General features: G+C 42.7%; 1 protein-coding gene across 1 annotated transcript in view; it reads left to right on the forward strand.

Annotated features, from left to right (window-relative positions):
• Positions 1–12,037, forward strand: part of odf2a (outer dense fiber of sperm tails 2a) — a 70,987-nt gene extending 58,950 nt beyond the window's left edge. The window contains exons 20-25 of the mRNA XM_078550146.1: positions 427–545; positions 1,120–1,181; positions 2,720–2,818; positions 4,006–4,110; positions 8,861–8,886; positions 11,616–12,037. Coding sequence (XP_078406272.1) covers positions 427–545; positions 1,120–1,181; positions 2,720–2,818; positions 4,006–4,110; positions 8,861–8,886; positions 11,616–11,633 — 429 coding nt within the window. The 3' untranslated portion in view covers positions 11,634–12,037. The remainder of the gene's footprint in view (positions 1–426; positions 546–1,119; positions 1,182–2,719; positions 2,819–4,005; positions 4,111–8,860; positions 8,887–11,615) is intronic.
• The last annotated feature ends 5,991 nt before the right edge of the window (positions 12,038–18,028 follow it).

Here is an 18,028-nt window from a genome sequence, read left to right on the forward strand (position 1 = left end):
GACTCTTGTTAATCCTATTTCCTTCTCTACTCGCACTTTCAACAAGTAATAGGGCAAAAAAAATTGAGCTGAAAAGTGCAGAAGCTGTTGAGGCAAGCTGGGAGATGTCCTGCTCCAACAACATTTGGGCCCTTATCTTTATTTTATGCTGGCTAAGCTCCATTTTGCAAATTTAAATGTGATTCCCATTAAAGACTCCTTCAAAAATTGATTCAATTTGTTTGAATATAAAACACAGGGTGGTGGGGAGTGAATTTCCTCCGGGAGTCTTCTCCTGTCCTGAGGTTTCCACCAAAACTTTGCCCAAATTCTGGTGCAGGAAATTCACTATCAAACTTTTTTTTCCCCCCCTAAAGCATTTATTTTTACTGTACTGCAACACCTTTGTATTCAATTTCTGTTCATTCACCTTTTATCATCTATAAGTCTTTTGGAGATTGGCACACCATTGCTATTGCCAGTGATTCGGGAGAAAAGTTTGATGGCTTGAACAGCATAATAATCTCAATGGACAATAGGAGCATCATCTATCTCCATATCTACCGGTAAGAGTTTACTTTTATTAAAAAAAGGGGAGAGACATTTCCGTGTGTGTGCGTGTGCGCCACTTGTGTGGTGGGTGGTGACAGCTTCCAATAAGTATTGACACACTTCTCCGTTCTTGCTGGGACTTATGGTGTCAATCTGTCAACCAGCCTGTCTTCAGGAGGAAAGAGTGAAAATTGTAAGCACAAAAAAAAGTCTAGACTGAGAGCAGACAAGTGTCGTCGACATCATCATCATAGTTTTCCTTAAGATGAGAAGAGCCAGCAGGAAGTGATTAGCTTTCCTTTTATTGCTGGTGCTTTTGACACCTCAAACTGTGGTGCTCATATGCAGGCCATTAACGAGAAAGTTAAAAAATTTAATCCATATTCTTCTGGACAAAAGAGACACGTACAATTAACATTTTTTAGCGCATGGTAGCACATGTCCTCTGGTTCCCAGCTCTACAGAAGCTAGGAAAAGTCTCCAATAATCATGAGGTTGTTTTTACAGTTATTTTGTCTTTTGCACTATTAAATAAATACTTCTATCTTGTCATTAACTTTGCATTTTCTGTATTGGTCGACACAACAGGGATGGAATATGCACAAAAATAGAGATAAATTACTCCAATCATTCTGCCAGTGCTTCTAAAGGTTAGTGCAATTTGTTATAATTTAAATGTGTCTTTTTGGGCCCTTCAGGCTGAGCAACAAGCACAGGACTGGTACTGTCTCTGGTTTATAGAACTCCAAGGTTGTTCGCATTGAGCAGGAGTATTGCTTAACTCCCTCTATACTGCACCAAGAATGCATCCCAAACCTGCAGTGGCAGCTCCTTGCTGCATCAGGGTGAAGCTCTGCCACCCTGTATACTAATTTGCACCAAGTCCCATTCACTGCTCATTCCCTCTATTCACTGACCTACATTGGCTCCCTGTCTGGAAACCCAATTTAATTTTTTTTTAAATTCTCATTCTTATTTTCAAATCTCTTCATGGCCTAGACCATCCATTCTCTGTAACCCCTTCCAGCCCACCACCCTCTGAGATCTCTGTGCTTCTCCAAGTCTGGCCTGATGAGTATTCCTAATTGCTCCACCATTGACAGTCATGCCTTCAGCTGCTTGGTCCCAAAGCTCTGTAATTCCCTCCCAAAACACCTCTGCCCCTCTCTCCTCCTCCTTTAAGCCATTCCTTAAAACATACCTCTTTGACCAAGCTTTAAGACACCTGTCCTAATATCTCCTTATGTGGCTCAGTATCCAAGTTTGTTTCATTATGACCCTGTGAAGTGCCTTTGAACACTTTACTACTTTAAAGGCGCTGTCATTTCAATTCCTCACACTCGCTTCAATCAACAGACCCCCTGCCACACTTGCTGATGCCATTACTCAATCAATCCACTAATAGCTGTAACTAGTTTTGGTTTGTATCATTCCGACCAACCCTATTAAGATTAGTAACATGTTTCCTTTTTCATTTAGTTTGTGCTAGGTGTCCTGTCTAAATCTGGAACTTTAGCATGTCACTTAGGCTGCTACTTTATTGCAATACTGAGAGGGTGTTGCTGTGTTGAGGCTGCTTCTTCCTGCTCCAGTGGACTTCAAATGAGCTCACTGCTTGGAAAATACCAGGGTGTTTTCTTGACGCCCTGGTCAAAATTTCTCCCTGAACCAAACTATATGCAAACCTTGACTCACCTCTATCATCTTATACATCTCTATCTCTCCTGTGTTAGCTGCGGCTCATAAGCTAGCATTCTTGCCTCTGAGACAGTAGGTTGTAGGTTTAGGTTTAGGCTAACACTTCAGTGTAGTACTGAGGAGTACTACAGTGTCGGAGAGTCAGTACTGAGGGAGCACTGCACTGTCAGGGAGCACTGCATTGTTCTTTGGACAAGATGTTAAACCAAGGCTGTCACCTCAGGTGGACGTTAAAGATCAGGGGTGTTCTCCCTGGTGTCCTAGCCAAATTTATCCCTCAGGCAACATCACCAAACCTGGCAATTATCACACTAGTGATTGTGGGAGCTTGCTGTGCATAAATTGGCTGCAGCATTTCCTACAATACAACAGTTACTACATTTCAAAACTACATCATTGGTTGTGAAGCACTTTGGAATGTCCTGAGGTCATGAAAGGTGCTATAGAAATTCTATATAAATGCAAGTCCATTTTTTCTTTGCTTCCATAGGTGACTCGGGATACAATATCTTAGTTTCCAATACCGAATATGTTGTACTCCATCATTACAACCATGGGAAATGTACCACTGACACCTTGTTCTTATTCGGTAAGATACTTGTTGACAAAATGAAAATTCCTTTTACTATCTGAAGATGATTTGTAGAATACATGTTTTGTAACCCCAAGATCTTATGCAACATGGATGCCTAATAGCTGAACTTTATTCGTACTCTAGAAAGACTGATTGTCACTCAAATCCACAAGCCAGAGTTGGAATAAATCTAGTGTTGGTGCAGCTGGTTGAGTAGAATGCTTGTCGGAAGAAGGGTGCTTCATCATGTTGGTGACTAATGTGGTGGCCATCTTCCACCCACCCTCATCCAAAGCTCTGCTGCTGATATCCTAACCTGCACCAAATGCCATCGATCCATTATCCCTCTGTCCACTGACCTACATTGGTTCCAATGGTAGTTCACCAATGTCATGATTTGAAATTCTCATCCTTTTGTTCAATTACCTTCACAGTCTCTCCCCACTTCTGCAACACCCTTTAACCCTCTGAGAACTATGCATTCCTCCAACTCTGGTCTCTTGTATGTCCCCAACTCCCTTCACCCCAGCGTTGAACCACCATGCCTTCAACTGTCTAGGCCCTAAGCTGTGGAATGCCCTCCTAAAGCCTCTCCGCCCCTCTCCCCTTTTTAAGGCTCTCCTGAAAACCTACCTCTTCAACCAAGCTTATAGTCTCCTGTCCAAATATCCTGATGTCTCCCCTGGTTCGTCATCAATTTCTGTCTGCTTATGCTGCTGTGACAGATCTTGGGACATCTAAAAGGCACTATATAAACGAAAATAGTTGTTCCATCCCAGTATAATAATCTATTAGAGGTTTACTAGCTAACATTAGTTTTGTGTGAACATAATTTTCAGATCAAATTATCATCTACTGAAAATATGCAATACTTGTATTCTATAATAGTTTATTGAGAAATATACTCCATAACTCCCATTATTCGCATTACAAAGTCTGGTGGATAATGGAGATTCTCCCACTCCTGGTCTTACATGTAGAATACAGCAATAACCTCAGCACAGAAATGAAGAGAGATTAACGCAAGATTATGACTTTATTCACCATGTAAAGGAGTTTGGAATACAGATAACAAAAGAGGCTGCACAAACAAGATTATGTCCTTCAAAATCTCTGTGGCAATCAGGAATTTGGATAATAGTATAATATATTTGTTAAATTTGATATATCTTCTGTCAGTTAACAGCTATCTACCTTTGCAGGCAGGAATTTGACAGTAAGCTCTGATATTATGAAACACTTCAAGATGCTGGTGGATTGTGCAGAAATTCCAGATCTCTCAATCTTCATGCTGCCTCAGGAGAGCGGTAAAGATATCTGCAGCCAATTATGAATAATTTTAGAGATACATTCCCAGGGATGTCATTTGGGCTTGCTGTTTAATTATCAAAAATATATTTTCCACACAATTTAATGTGCTATTGTTATATTTTAATAGGACAATGTTTTAAGTGCAAAATCCTTTTTCTCATTTGATACCCTGAGTGGTGATGTGATACTGATTTTCATGTAACTAAAGGTATAGATGAGGTTTGAATAAACAAGTTAGTTAACTTAGACAATGTGGGTAGGACGAGAGGACACAAATTTGAAATTCACAGGCCTTGCGCAAGGCAGAGATGAGAGAAAATTTCCCCACCCCGCCCTGCAAGATGGTGGACATGTGGTACAGACTCTTAGAGAAAGGACCTGATTTCAAGTGAATCGGCATCTTTCAAAACTGAGCGGACTCTATATCTGTTGAGGAGGAGGATTGAGGCTTAGAGATACTAGCAGAACTAATTGATTTTTTTTCAGGAAAGGTGGGATCTATAGAAGTGAGGCGTCAGACAGACTGATAGATTTCTAAATATTAAAGATATCAAGGGATGTAGGGATGGTGCAGGGAAATGCCATTGAGCTAGAAGATGAGCCCATGATATAGTTGAATGGCAGGGCAAGTTGGAGGGACTGAAAGGCCTACTCCTGCTCTTATTTCCTATGTTCCTAATTCATTAATTGCAAGTGTACTCTAGATGGAATGGTCTTGATGGATAGAATGGCCATTTCTTGCTCTAAATTTAAAATCTTGCAGTGCAGGACAGGCTACCATGCAGGCCATGGCTCTTTGAAAGAGCTATTCTTTTGTTCCACTCCCCCTGCCCATTTGCTGGAGCCTGAAAAATGGTCCTTTTCAAGTATATATCCAATTCCCTTTTGAAAGTTAATGCTGGATCTGCTTTTCAGGCTGTGCATTCCTGATCATAACTTGCAGTTTTTAAAAAAAGAAATCTCGTCTCATCTCTTTTTTTGTCAATTATCTTAAACCTGTGTCTTCTGGTTACCCAAGCCCCTACCAGCGAAAACAGTTCCTCTCTATTTAATCTTTCAAAACCCCTCAGTTTTGAACACAATGAATGATGAATAGGTGCAAATGTGGTTACGTAACTAATCAAGGCCCATTATTCTGATATTGATCTATATAAGATGGAGGGAAATACTACAGATAAAACATCCATCCAGTAACCTAGTTAAGTATTGATAGTTTATCTCTATATACCCTATTTCCTCTTGTTGGGGAGTCTAGGACTGGGGACATAGCCTAGAATTTAGAGCCAGATCTTTCAGGAGTGAAATTAGGGAAAACCTTTACATACAGAGGGTGGAAGTAGTTTGCAATTCTCTTCCACAAATGGCAATTGATGCTAGGTCAATTGTTGATTATAAATCCAAGGCTGATAGATTTTTGTAACCAAAGGTATTAAGGAATATGGGAAAATGGTGTTGGCCATTATTTTATTGAATGGCAGAATAGCTTGAGGCATGAAATAGCCTCCTCCTGTTCATATATTCATATGCTTCTCAGTCCATTTGTAACAGGCAGCCCTGGAGATTGAACCCAGTAGGTAAAAAAAGATGTAGCACTAAGCTATACAGCCCATGGAGATTCTCAGGATCGAAGCCAGGTCTGACCTGAGTTAACTGCTCTCAAACCAAGTCAGTGATGGGACCCTTTGTGTCCACACAAGGAGAGAATTCCATCAGCCACTCAGCTTCTGGTTGACCCTGAGGCCATCGTTCTGCCAACACTTACACTCGAAGTTCATGCATGGAAATTGGTCTCTTGCATCAGGTACTGGGAGGGCTTCCAGTGCATTTGGAACACTACCCATCATGACTCTCTGCCTTCAGGTAAGTAGAGGACAGAATTGTGGGAAAGCAACTACTGTGGTAGCTGGAATTGTCAGGGTTGGAAATAGCTGGCTGAAGAATTGATGTTACTAGATACCTTTCAATATAACCGCCATTTTCTCAGGTTACACAGGAACTGCATCATAGTCTTTAGAACATTAGATAGAAGCAGGAGTCAGCCATTTTGCCCCTTCCACTCCATCATTCAATATAATCTTGGATGAACTTCTACATCACTCCAGTCTCCTGCCCTATCCCAACATCACCTTGATTTGCTTAGTGCACAAAATTCTAACAGTCTTTGTCTTTAATATACTCAACGACTGAGAATCTACAGCTCTCTGGGGTAGAGAATTTCAAAGACACTCAACCCTCCTGAGTGAAGAAGAAATTCTCCTCATCTTAGGATAAAGGTTGGCCATTTAGGACTGAGGCTATGAGCCTGGTTAGAGATTCTCCAGCCAGGAGGAAACGACCTTTCAGCATCGACCGTGTCAAGCCCTCTTAAGAATTTTAAATGTTTCAATGTGGTCACCATTCAATCTTACAAGCTCAAAATATTTTTTTTTCATGGGATGTGAGCATCACTATCTAGGCCAGCATTTATTGCCCATCCCTAATTGTCCTTGAGAAGGTGGTGGTGAGCTGCCTTCTTGAACCGCTGCAGTCCATGTGGTGTAGGTACACCGACAGTGCCGTTAGGGAAGGAGTTCCAGGATTTTGACCCAGCGACAGTGAAGGAATGGTGATATAGTTCCAAGACAGGATGGTGAGTGGCTTGGAGGGAAACTTGCAGGTGGTGGTGTTCCCATGTGCCTGCTACCTTTGTCCTTCTAGATGGTAGTGCTCATGGGTTTGGAAGGTGCTGTCTAAGGTGCCTTGGTGAGTTGCTGCAATGCATCTTGTAGATGGTACACACTGCTGCCACTGTGTGTCAGTGGTGGAGGGAGTGAATGTTTGTGGATGGGTTGCCAATCAAGCGGACTGCTTTGTCTTGGATGGTGTCAAGCTTCTTATCTAGGCAAGTGGAGAGTTCTCCCTCACACTCCTAACTTGTGCCTTGTAGATAGTGGACAGGCTTTGGCCGTCGGGAGGTGAGTTACTTGCCACAGGATTCCTAGCCTCTGACCTGCTCCTGTAGCCACAGTATCTATATAGCTAGTCCGTTCATTTTCTGGTCAATGGTAACCTCCAGGATGATGTTAGTACAGGATTCCATTGGTATGGAATGGTAATTCAATTGAATGTCAAGGTGCAGTGGTTAGATTCTCTTGTTGGAGATGGTCATTACTTGGCACTTGTGTGATGCAAATATTAATTGCCTGTCAGTCCAAGGCTCAATATAGGCTCAAATTTTCTTCAAAGTACCAGTGTTCCTGCTAAGCAGTTCACATGCATGGCCATGCAGCAGCCTGGGAGTTATCACGCAGGCCTTATTTCGTGTTAGATATTGCGCATGTGTAGCAAGACATAAAAACTTAAAAGGTATCAAATATTTAAAAAACTGGCTGTGTACAACAAGATTTTACAGCATAGAACCACACCCACAAGAAACGTTCTGGTGAACCTTTGCTCTGCTTTCAAGGCAAGTATAGCATTCCTTAGGTAAGGAGATCAAAGCTGTACAGAGTTGACCAAAACTGTGTACACAGAAGTTCAGACCTAAATAAGATAAAACTGTTTTACTGGTTGGTAATGGTAAGATTTGACTGTGGCTGGGAAGACAGTGCTATAACCAGTGGACCCTAAGATTAACTCTGATGATTACAGCTATTTCTTGATAGGGATGTTGGATTCAGTCTGGCTGTCACAGGACAAGACTGATTCTGTCACTGTTTAACTTCAGGACAAGGACTCATTGGCACAGATAGCAAGGTGTTAAGGCTCCAAAGTGCCACAGTGCTGGTGGGTAGGGTTGACCCTCCAAGATTGGGCTGGACTCTCCAGGAATTAAAAGAATTAATCTGCTGGACACTGCTGCTTGCAAACATAATGGGGAGATGGTGGTGTAGTAGTAATGTCACTGGACTAGTAATCCAGAGGCCTAGGAAAATTTTCTTGGGACATGGATTCAAATCCCACCATGGGAAAAAAAAACTGGAATTGAAAGCTCGTGTCAGCAATGGTGACCATAAAACCATTGATTGTTGTAAAATGCCACCTGGTTCACAATGTCCTTTTAGGATTGAAATCTGCTATCCTTATGTGGTCTGGCCTACATGTGACTCCAAATCCACAGCAATGTGGTTGACTCTTAATTGCTCTCTGAAGGGGCTTAGCAAGCCACTCAGTTCAAGGGCAATGAGGGATAAGCAATAACTGCTGGCATTGCCAGCAACGCTCACATCCCGTGAAAGAATAAAGAAAAAACATTCTGGAGATAAATCATTGGACATTAATAAGAATTGTGTGTTTTTCCATTTTTCTTTGAAAACCCATGCTTATTAATTATAAAAATAATGGAAATAGAGAAAAAAGACATCTAAATGACAGTCAAGAATGATCCAATCGGTTAATGAATTGGTTGTGGGAAGGTAGGTGCTGTAAGGATGGACATGTTGGGCAACCATTGGCAGGAACGGGGTGATCAGAGGCAGTAGAGCATGTGATGAAACTTCCAGGAATACATTCCACCAGAGTTGGCAATCCTAGTGCTGGGCCCGAGATTAATGGGCAATGGAGCTTCTGTGCATCAACAGTGTGTAAAGCTGGTGAAGACTCAACGATTTGCTTAATTTAAGAGGGTCCTTCCCAGGATGTGGCTGGAGCAGCTGAACAGTGAGGTGTAGAATTGCACGGCAAAGCAGGGTGAGCAATTACAGACAGATCAAAAACTGGTTCATCAAAATCATAATTGGTCTAACTCTATCACTCTTTTCTTTATAGGAAACTGCAAGCATAACATGCCACAGGTTTGTACATTTGTTTAAATAAAAATTAAGCTGAACCATTTACTTAGCTAATTTCTAATTCTAATAGAGTCAGAGGTCTACAGCACAGAAAAAAGCCCTTCAGCCCATCGAGTCTGTGCCGGTCAAACAAGTACCTAACTATTCTAATCCCATTTTCCAGCACTAGGCCCATTGGCCACTAGGAAGTGCACATCTAAATACTTCTTAAATGTTATGAGGGTTTCTGCCTCTACCATCCTTTCAGGCAGTGAGTTCCAGATTCCCACCACCCTCTGGGTGAAAAAATTCTTCCTCGCATACCCTCTAAACCTCCTGCCCCTTACCTTAAATCTATGACCCCTGGTTATTGATCCCTCCACCAAGGGGAAAAGTTCCTTCCTGTCCACCCTATCTATGCCCCTCATAATTTTATACACCTCAATCATGTTCCCCCTCAATCTCCTCTGCTCCAAGGAAAATAACCCCAGTCTATCCAATCTCTCCTCCATAACTAAAACTCTACAGCCCAGGCAACATCCTGGTAAATCTCCTCTGCACTCTCTCTAGTGCAATCACATCCTTCCTATAATGCGGATTCCAGAACTACATGCAATACTCTAGCTGTGGCCTAACCAGCGTTTTATACAGTTCCAGCATAACCTCCCTGCTCTTATATCCTATGCCTTGGCTAATAAAGGCAAGTATCCCAATATGCCTTCTTTAACCACCTTATCTACCTGTCCCGCTACCTTAAGGGACCGGCGGACATGCACACCAAGGTGTTTCTGATCCTCGGTACTTCCCAGGGTCCCACCATTCATCTTGTATTCCTATGCCTTGTTTGTCCCGCCCAAGTGCATCACCTCACACTTATCCAGATTAAATTCCATTTGCCATTGATCAGCCCATCGGACCAGCCCTTCTAATATCCTCCTGTAATCTAAGGGTAATCCACCTCACTATTTACCACCACACCAATTTTCGTGTGATCCGTGAACTTGCTCATCAACCCTCCTACATTCAAGTCTAAATCATTTATATATACCACAAATGGCAAAGGACCCAGGATCAATCCCTGTGGAACCCCACTGGACACAGGTATCCAGTCACAAAAACACCCCTCGACCATCACCCTCTGCTTCCTGCCACTCAGCCAATTCTGGATCCAATTTGCCAAATTGCCTTGGATCCCATGGGCTCTTACCTTCGTTATCAGTCTCCCATGCGGAACCTTATCAAAAGCCTTGCTGAAGTCCAAGTAGACTATGTCAAATGCATTTCCCTCATCTACACACCTGGTCACCTGTTCGAAAAATTCAATCAAATTGGTCAGACATGACCTCCCCTTAACAAAATAATATTTCAAGTTTAGATGTTTAGTGGGTGGATCTTGTTGGGAGAATGACATGTGTTAATGACATGCTCCGTTATCCACTGGCAAAACGACCAGCAGGTTCAGGGGATTACAAGAGAGATGCCATGAGTTGCAAATCTCCATAACTTGCTGGCCAATTTACGTAGGTTCACCAACTGCTTCACACAAACGGCATCTTGCCTTCAACCTCCCAGCTCTTGTTAGAACTTACTGGATTTTAACATTAATTTCCCATTAAACTTCCCACAGAAAGTTAAGTCTGGTAATTAAGAGTGCAAGTACCTTTTTAACATTGGCATTGCATTACAATTGTCATAATCAACTTCTCTGACTGAGAGGGAACAATTTAAACTGTTCAACCTTATTCCCATATGTAGTCAATTGTTTGCAGAAATTGTCAAATTTAAAATGTTTTATTATTTTCTTATTTCCCTTTTGTCTCCTCTTCTCTCTCTCAATCTAGTCTTTCTTTCCAACTTTTTAGCCCTCATCCTCTGTCGTTCCTCTGTTTCTTTCTCAATTGTTAAATCTCATTGGTAAAGGAGAGGGACTGTTGGTCCAGTTATTCACTGAGGTTCCAGATGCCCTGTGGCCCTCCTGATGCTGTTATCAGCTCAGCTTTCAGCAAGTTAATGTGCAAAAAAAAACTTAAGCTGAAGGAGACTTGCATTTCCTTAGTGCCTTTTCCAACCTCAGGACATTCCCAACCACTTCACAGGCAAAGTAGTAATTTTGGATTTGCAGGATTGTTGTATTAAATGCAGCAGTTAACTTGCACACAGCAAGGCCCCACAAACAGCAAAAAGGATAATGATCAGATTATCCATTTTTAGTGATGTTGAATGAGGGATAAATATTGGCCAGCACATCAGGTTAATTCCCTGGCTACCTTTGAAATAGTATCATGGGATCTTTTACAACCACTTGAGAGATCAGATAGTGCCTCAGTTTATCGACTCATCCAAAAGATGGTACCTCTGACAATGCAGCATTACCTCAGTACTGCACCGAAGTATCAGACTAGATTTTTGGGGTCAAATCTCTGAAGTGGGACTCAAACTCTCAGCCTCCTGGCTCAGAGGTGACCACTAAGGTACAGCTGACACTGAGAAAAGAAAATGTTTTAACTAAAGGGGCATGTCGCAAGATAGCCCACTCCAGGAAAAGCCGTCCCATGTTGTATATTCCAATTATTTCAGAGGGGTCAATCCACACTCAATAAAATGTTGATATTTTGTGTTTTGTGTGGGAATTATGTGTTTGTGTGTGAACTTCCCTGATTGCAGGCAATGACCTTGCTTATTTTAATTTGCTTCCATTTGTGAACTTGTTCTTTGTTTCCTCAGGTCTTGATTACATTAATTTTACATTACAGGGTGAAGAGGGAGACTGATCTGAGCAAAACAATGCTGGACCAAATCGTACCTGACTAGCCCTTTCCAAATTATTCCGCGCTCAACATTCCTGCACCAAAATACAAGATTACTGCCATTTCTTCTTAGCTTATTTAGAGAGAAATGCAAATTAAGAAATGTTTTGTGATTTGGTACATTTCTTTGCGTTTATAATATCTGGCTTTAGAAATTTTCAGACAATTATTTAACAGAAAACGTGGAATGTCAAGAATCTGTAACAGTAAATATAGTTCAAGTATATTACCACAAAGGAAAATAGTGTGTTTCTGTACAGCAGCACCTGAGTGAACCCATATTCTGAACATTAATAGGTCATTATTAATCATCATGAAAACACCTGTAAGTACTAAATCAATAAAATATTACAATTGATTGATACATTAATGCCTGGTGTACTTATAAAATCACACAGCACAGAAGGAGGCCATATTCAGCCCATTGTGTCTGTGTTAGCATTGGGAAAGCTTTTCAATGAGTCCCACTCCCCCCTTAACTGAGTTCCTGTAAATTTCTCATTTTCAAGTACTTATCCAAATCCTTTTTGAAAGTTACTTATTGAATCTGCTTCCATCAGCCTTTTCAGGCAATGTTTTCCAGATTGTCGTAACTCACTGCATTAAAAAATATATTTTTCCTCTAGATTTTTGGCAAATTATCTAAAATCTGTGTCTTCTGTTTGCTGACCCTTTTGCCTGTGGAAAGTTTCTCCCTATCCACTTTATCAAAAACCTTCATAATTTTGAACACCTCTATCAAATTTCCCCTTAACCTTCTCTGTTCAAGGGAGAACAATCCTAGCTTCCCTAATTCCCTCATCTCTGATAGCATTCTAATAAATTTCCTCTGCACCCTCTCCAAGGCCTTGATATTCTCCTTCAAACTCTTTAACCTCAGTCACCACCTTGTCAGAACTAAACTGACTACCATAGATGTACATTATCTAGTTTGCGGATGACCAGTGTTGTTGTGCACTCTGCACCAGATTTGCAAGCCACTCTCAATCTCTTCACTTTGCATAAAAGAAACTTGGCCTGTCCTTGAATGTTGCCAAAACAAAACTCATCAACCCACACCTGGTCAGTCCCATTCCACCTCCCAGATATGTTGAGAGAGAGACTCTGGAGTATGTTGAGCACTTCCCATGCCTTGGCAGCCCCTCTCTCAAAAGGCCATCATTGACAAGGAGATCCAACAATGGATCAGCTTTGCCAGCTCAGCCTAATACAAACTGCTTCTACAAATTCAAACACTCCAAAGCGTGTCCACCATCTACAAGGCACAAGTCAGGAGTGTGATGGAATACTCTCCACTTGCCTGGATAAATGCAGCTCCAACAACACTCAAGAAGCTTGACACCATCCACGATAAAGCAGCCTGCTAGATTGGCACCCCATCCACCACAATAAACATTCACTCCCTCCACCACCAGCGCATAGTGGCAGCAGTGTGTACCAACCACAGATGCACTGCAGCAACTCAGCAAGGCTCCTTCGACAGCATCTTCCAAACCTGTGACCTCTACCACTTAAAAGGACAAGGGCAGCAAATGTATGGGAATACCACTACTTACAAGTTCCCCTCCAAGTCACTCACCATCCTGACTTAGAACTATATTGCTGCTCCTTCACTGTTGCTGGGTCAAAATGCTGGAACTCCCTAACAGACTGTTGATGGTTCCTACTTCACATGGACTGCAACACCACTGTACTTTCTCAAGGGCAATTAGGGATGGGCAATAAATACTGGCCTAGTCAGCAATGCCCACATGCCATGAACGAATTAAAAGGTTGACAACAAAGACCTACACAAGTCAACAAAAGTCCTAGTATACAGAGCAGTTGTCATCGTCAGAATTGCGTACTGTAGTGAAACCTGGACTGTGTGTCACACAAGAGTGCTAGGGAAACTCCATTAGCAATGCCTCCACTCCACCCCACCCTCCTCAATGAGAGGACCATCGAACAAATACTAATGTCCTTCTTGAAGCCAACTTCACAAGCATTTAGGCAAAAGTCCTGCAAAATAAGCTTCAATGGACTGGACAGTGTGTCCAGATGGCCAAAAAGCATCATCCCCACTTGGTCCTGTATTCTCAACTCTCAAATGGCCAATGTTCCAAGGAGGTCAGAGAAAACGCTGCAAAGATGCTCTGAAGCTTTCCTTGAAGTGCAGCAGCATTGACATTAATGACTGGGAAGAGCTTGCTACCAGTTGTTCCAAATGGGGACACCTTGTCCATCAAACTGTATCACACTTTGAGTCACAAAGTCTGAATGATGAGACAGAGTGGAGATAGTAAAGGAGTGAAAAGCAAGCAAATCCTGCATACCACATCCCACTACCTCTTGGGGCATCTGGGGTCGAGAATTGGCCTTTTCAGTCACATGAAAACCCATGACAGAAATCCGCGACTCTGAGTAGATGTCGTTCTCGAATCAAGGGACAGCTGATGACAATCCTTCAAGTGTGGCCCCAGAATCGGATGCAATACTCTTGCTAAAGCCTAATCAGTGTTCATGAAGATTTAGCATAAACCTTGTTGCTTTTGTACTTTCTGCCTCTGCTTAAAGTGCATGATCCTGTACTTTTTTTAAAAAACCTTTTCAATTTCTCTCATTTTAACTTTAATTTCTCTTTTTGCTCTCTCTCTCTCCATGTTTGTCTGTCTACCTACATATGCCCCTATAGCACTTTTTAACTTTTTCTGTCGCCATTCTCTTTGTCTCTCTCCCTCAATCCCATTTTTCTCTCACTTTATTTTGAATTCTGTGCCTGATTTGATATTGAATTCCATATTCTAACTGATATCTTCTGCTTTAGACTCTGTGCAGCTCACAAACGATTTTTCAATCTGATTGTCTAAGGAGTTACAGTTACTTTCCCTGTTCACACAGGTGCCAGATACCCTGCAGAGAGCATTGGGCTTTTTGGATATTTGGCTGGCAGCAACTTGCTCTGCAAAACTCCATGGAAAGACTATGGGCGAGTGCAAGTCTAACCTTTTGAAATCTGGCCCAATGCTTTATGCTCAAACCTCATCAACAAGTCTTCTACTGACAATACACTAGAACGTAACTGAAAAGGGATTGGGGCAAGTATTTGAAAAGAAGGAACATGAAACAATCTGGAGGAGATTGGGACTTCGGGAGAGAGCACAGGCACTGGGGCCCATATGGTTTTTTTCTGTGGCGTAATTTCTATTCTTTTTTGAAAACTGTCCTTTACTTTGTCTGAGCCCATGGAATGCTTTAGCATTTCTAGTAAATCTCCTCTGCATTCCAAGGCCTTGACATCCTTCCTAAAGTATGTTGGGCCCAAAATACTTCATCAGAGCCCTATGACCATTGATTAATAAAGCTTTAGCAATAACTTCCTTGTTTATGTATTTATTATGAATATCTAGTTCATAGCTCGTTAATATTTTAGAAGTAATTTTTAGTTCTGGGAAGATTATTATTGTGAAGGTAAGGTAACTAAAATGCTGTGTTATAGAGATTGCCAGAACACGTAAACAAAATGGCATCACAGAAGATTACCCCTGTTTGATTAATAGAATCAGAGTAGAACAGGGGGAGCCATAAAAGAGCTAACCAGCTTACTTAGCTGGAGAACTGGAGAGGGGATATCTACACTGCTCACAAATAAATGCAGTCCAGAGAGATGTTTTGTTTTGGCAGTCAGAGCTAAATTAGTTCAACAGCATTCAGTGAACTCTGAAAGACTATGTCGTCATGGAGATGGGTGGAGCTTAAGAAGGCTCTCTGGTTTCAATGTACATGGTGTTTTTTTTTGCAAAAATATACTTTATTCATAAAATATCTTCAACCACATTCCAAACCATTTCAAAATCACCATCACAAAGGTACAATCAGGTTCGACTTTTACAACATGTATCACAAGGTGCATCAGTACAAACAATGAATATTACAATCATTTTCAGACATTCATTTTGAGCTGTACAGCCCGAGGGGCTCTACACAGTTCCCAGCCCCTGGGTGCACTGTGGCAGAAAGGTCTTAGGCAGGGACCCTTCCCCATTGCGCCTTTGCGGCAGCTGCCGCAAGCTTCAGTGCGTTCCTCAGCACGTAGTCCTGGACTTTGGAATGTGCCAGTCTGCAACACTCGGTCGGGGACAACTCTTTGCGCTGGAAGACCAACAAGTTTCGGGCAGACCAAAGAGCGTCTTTCACCGAGTTGATGATCCTCCAGCTGCAGTTAATGTTTGTCTCGGTGTGTATCCCTGGGAACAGCCTGTAGAGCACAGAGTCCTGTGTCACAGAACTGCTCGGGATGAACCTCGACAGAAACCACTGCATCTCTCTCCAGATCTTCTTTGCAAAGGCACAATCTACAAGGAGGTGAACAACGGTCTCTTCCCCACCACAGCCACCTCGAGGGCAACGTGCCGAGGGGGTGAGACTCCTGGCGTGTAGGAAGGATCTGACGGGGAGGGCCTTTCTCACCACCAGCCAAGCTACGTCTTGGTGCTTGTTGGAAAGTTCTGGCGATGAGGCTTTCTGCCAAATGATTTTGACAGTCTGCTCGGGGAACCATCCCACAGGATCCACCCTCTCCTTTTCCCTCAGGGCCTCTAAGACGTTACGTGCCGACCACTGCCTGATCGACTTGTGGTCAAAGGTGTTTCTCTGCATAAATTTTTCCACGAGGGACAGGTGGTACGGCACGGTCCAACTACTTGGAGCGTTCCGCGGCAGCGTGGCCAGACCCATCCTTCGCAACACCGAGGACAGGTAGAACCTCAGCACGTAGTGACACTTGGTGTTTGCGTACTGAGGGTCTACGCACCGCTTGATGCAGCCACACACAAAGGTGGCCATCAGTATGAGGGCGATGTTGGGCACGTTTTTTCCCCCTTTATCTAGAGGCTTGTACATTGCGTCCCTGTGGACAAGATCCATTTTGCCTGGTGTCCTACAACAAAGGAAGAGGCTAGATATCAAAGCGGTGCTGCTGTTAGCAGGCTCCAGGCAGTTAGGGCTCAGAAAGCCCTAATCCATTTGGTACAGCTGAGAGTTGCAGTTTGCACCTCTTGTAATTTTTAGTTCACAGAGAAGCCCTGGGAGCTGTTCGGTGCAGTTAAGGCTCAGGAGAAGTCCTGGGGAGCTTACTTAATTGGGGGAAGAGGGTGGGGGAAGGTTGCTGTTTCCATGTTAAGATAGGTTAGGGCTCAGAAGAAACCCTGGAAGCCATTTATATCTCAGTGCAGTTTGGAAAAACCTAGGGCTGTGCCAGTTTAGTAAAGCTAGCAGTCTGCAAAAGAGCTGGAATTGTGCTGTTAATCACAGGCAGGAGTACAATTCTGTGAATCCTGTAGAATGCAGTCTCAAAGAGATTGAACCATCGTGAGGTGAGCAGTTGTTGTGGTAGTCCAAGTCGGAGTGGGATTTGAGGGAATTCAGAGGCTAGGTCTTCAGAAGTGAAGAGGTGAAATCCATTGGGAGGGAGGCAGAGTTTTAACAAGATTTTGTGACTCGATGGTCACTGGTGGCTGGGGGATTGCAAGAAATTTGTGGGATATGTCTCGGTCACATCTGCCATTTAATGTGCAGTGTGGTGTGTTCGACCATGGTTTGCCTGTTAATTCATATTTACCTTGTTAATTTTGAATGTTAGACTATTGTGGCTGGTTTTACTTTGCTAACTTTGTGTAGTAAAAATTTTGTTTGTTTAAAGCTGTGGAATCTTGTGGCTTTATTCTCTTAATAAGTACCTTGGATTTCAAACTTTGCCTACTTTAAACAAAAAGTTTCTGGTCCCTAACCAGATTATAAGATACTCTAATACCCCATTAATGGTGGAGGTCTTGTTGCACAATGGGTAGGGTCTCTACCTCTGAGCCAGAAGCTCTGGGTTCAAGTCCCATCCCAGGCCAAGGATTTGAATTCAATTAACAAAACCTGGAATATAAAGGTCAGGTCAGTAATGGTGACCATGATAACTCATGTCAATTGTTGTAAAAACCCACCGGTTCTCTTTAGGGAAGGAAATCTGCCATCCTTACCTGGTGTGGCCTACCTGACTCCAGATCCACAGCAATGCCTCTGAAATGGCCCAGCAAGCCACTCAGCTCAAGGGCAATTAGGGATGGGCAACAAACGCTGGCCTTGCCAGCGACGCCCATATCCCATGAAAGAAAAAAGCTTCAGATTACAAGTATGCGGGTTCCCTGAGCAAAACACCATCTCCACCGTTTCATTAATAAATCCAAGGATGTTTTTTAGGGGCCCCAGTGACCAACCACCCCCCAACACACACACGTTTGTCTGAAGCTCAAGCCGCTGCTGCCTGTTTCCATGGTGACCGGGCAGCAGGCGGGCAAGCCGTGAACCGGAAGTGGTTTGCCCGCGCGGCG

Source organism: Cetorhinus maximus, chromosome 10 (genome assembly GCF_964194155.1).
Source record: "Cetorhinus maximus chromosome 10, sCetMax3.hap1.1, whole genome shotgun sequence".
NCBI lineage: Eukaryota > Metazoa > Chordata > Chondrichthyes > Lamniformes > Cetorhinidae > Cetorhinus > Cetorhinus maximus.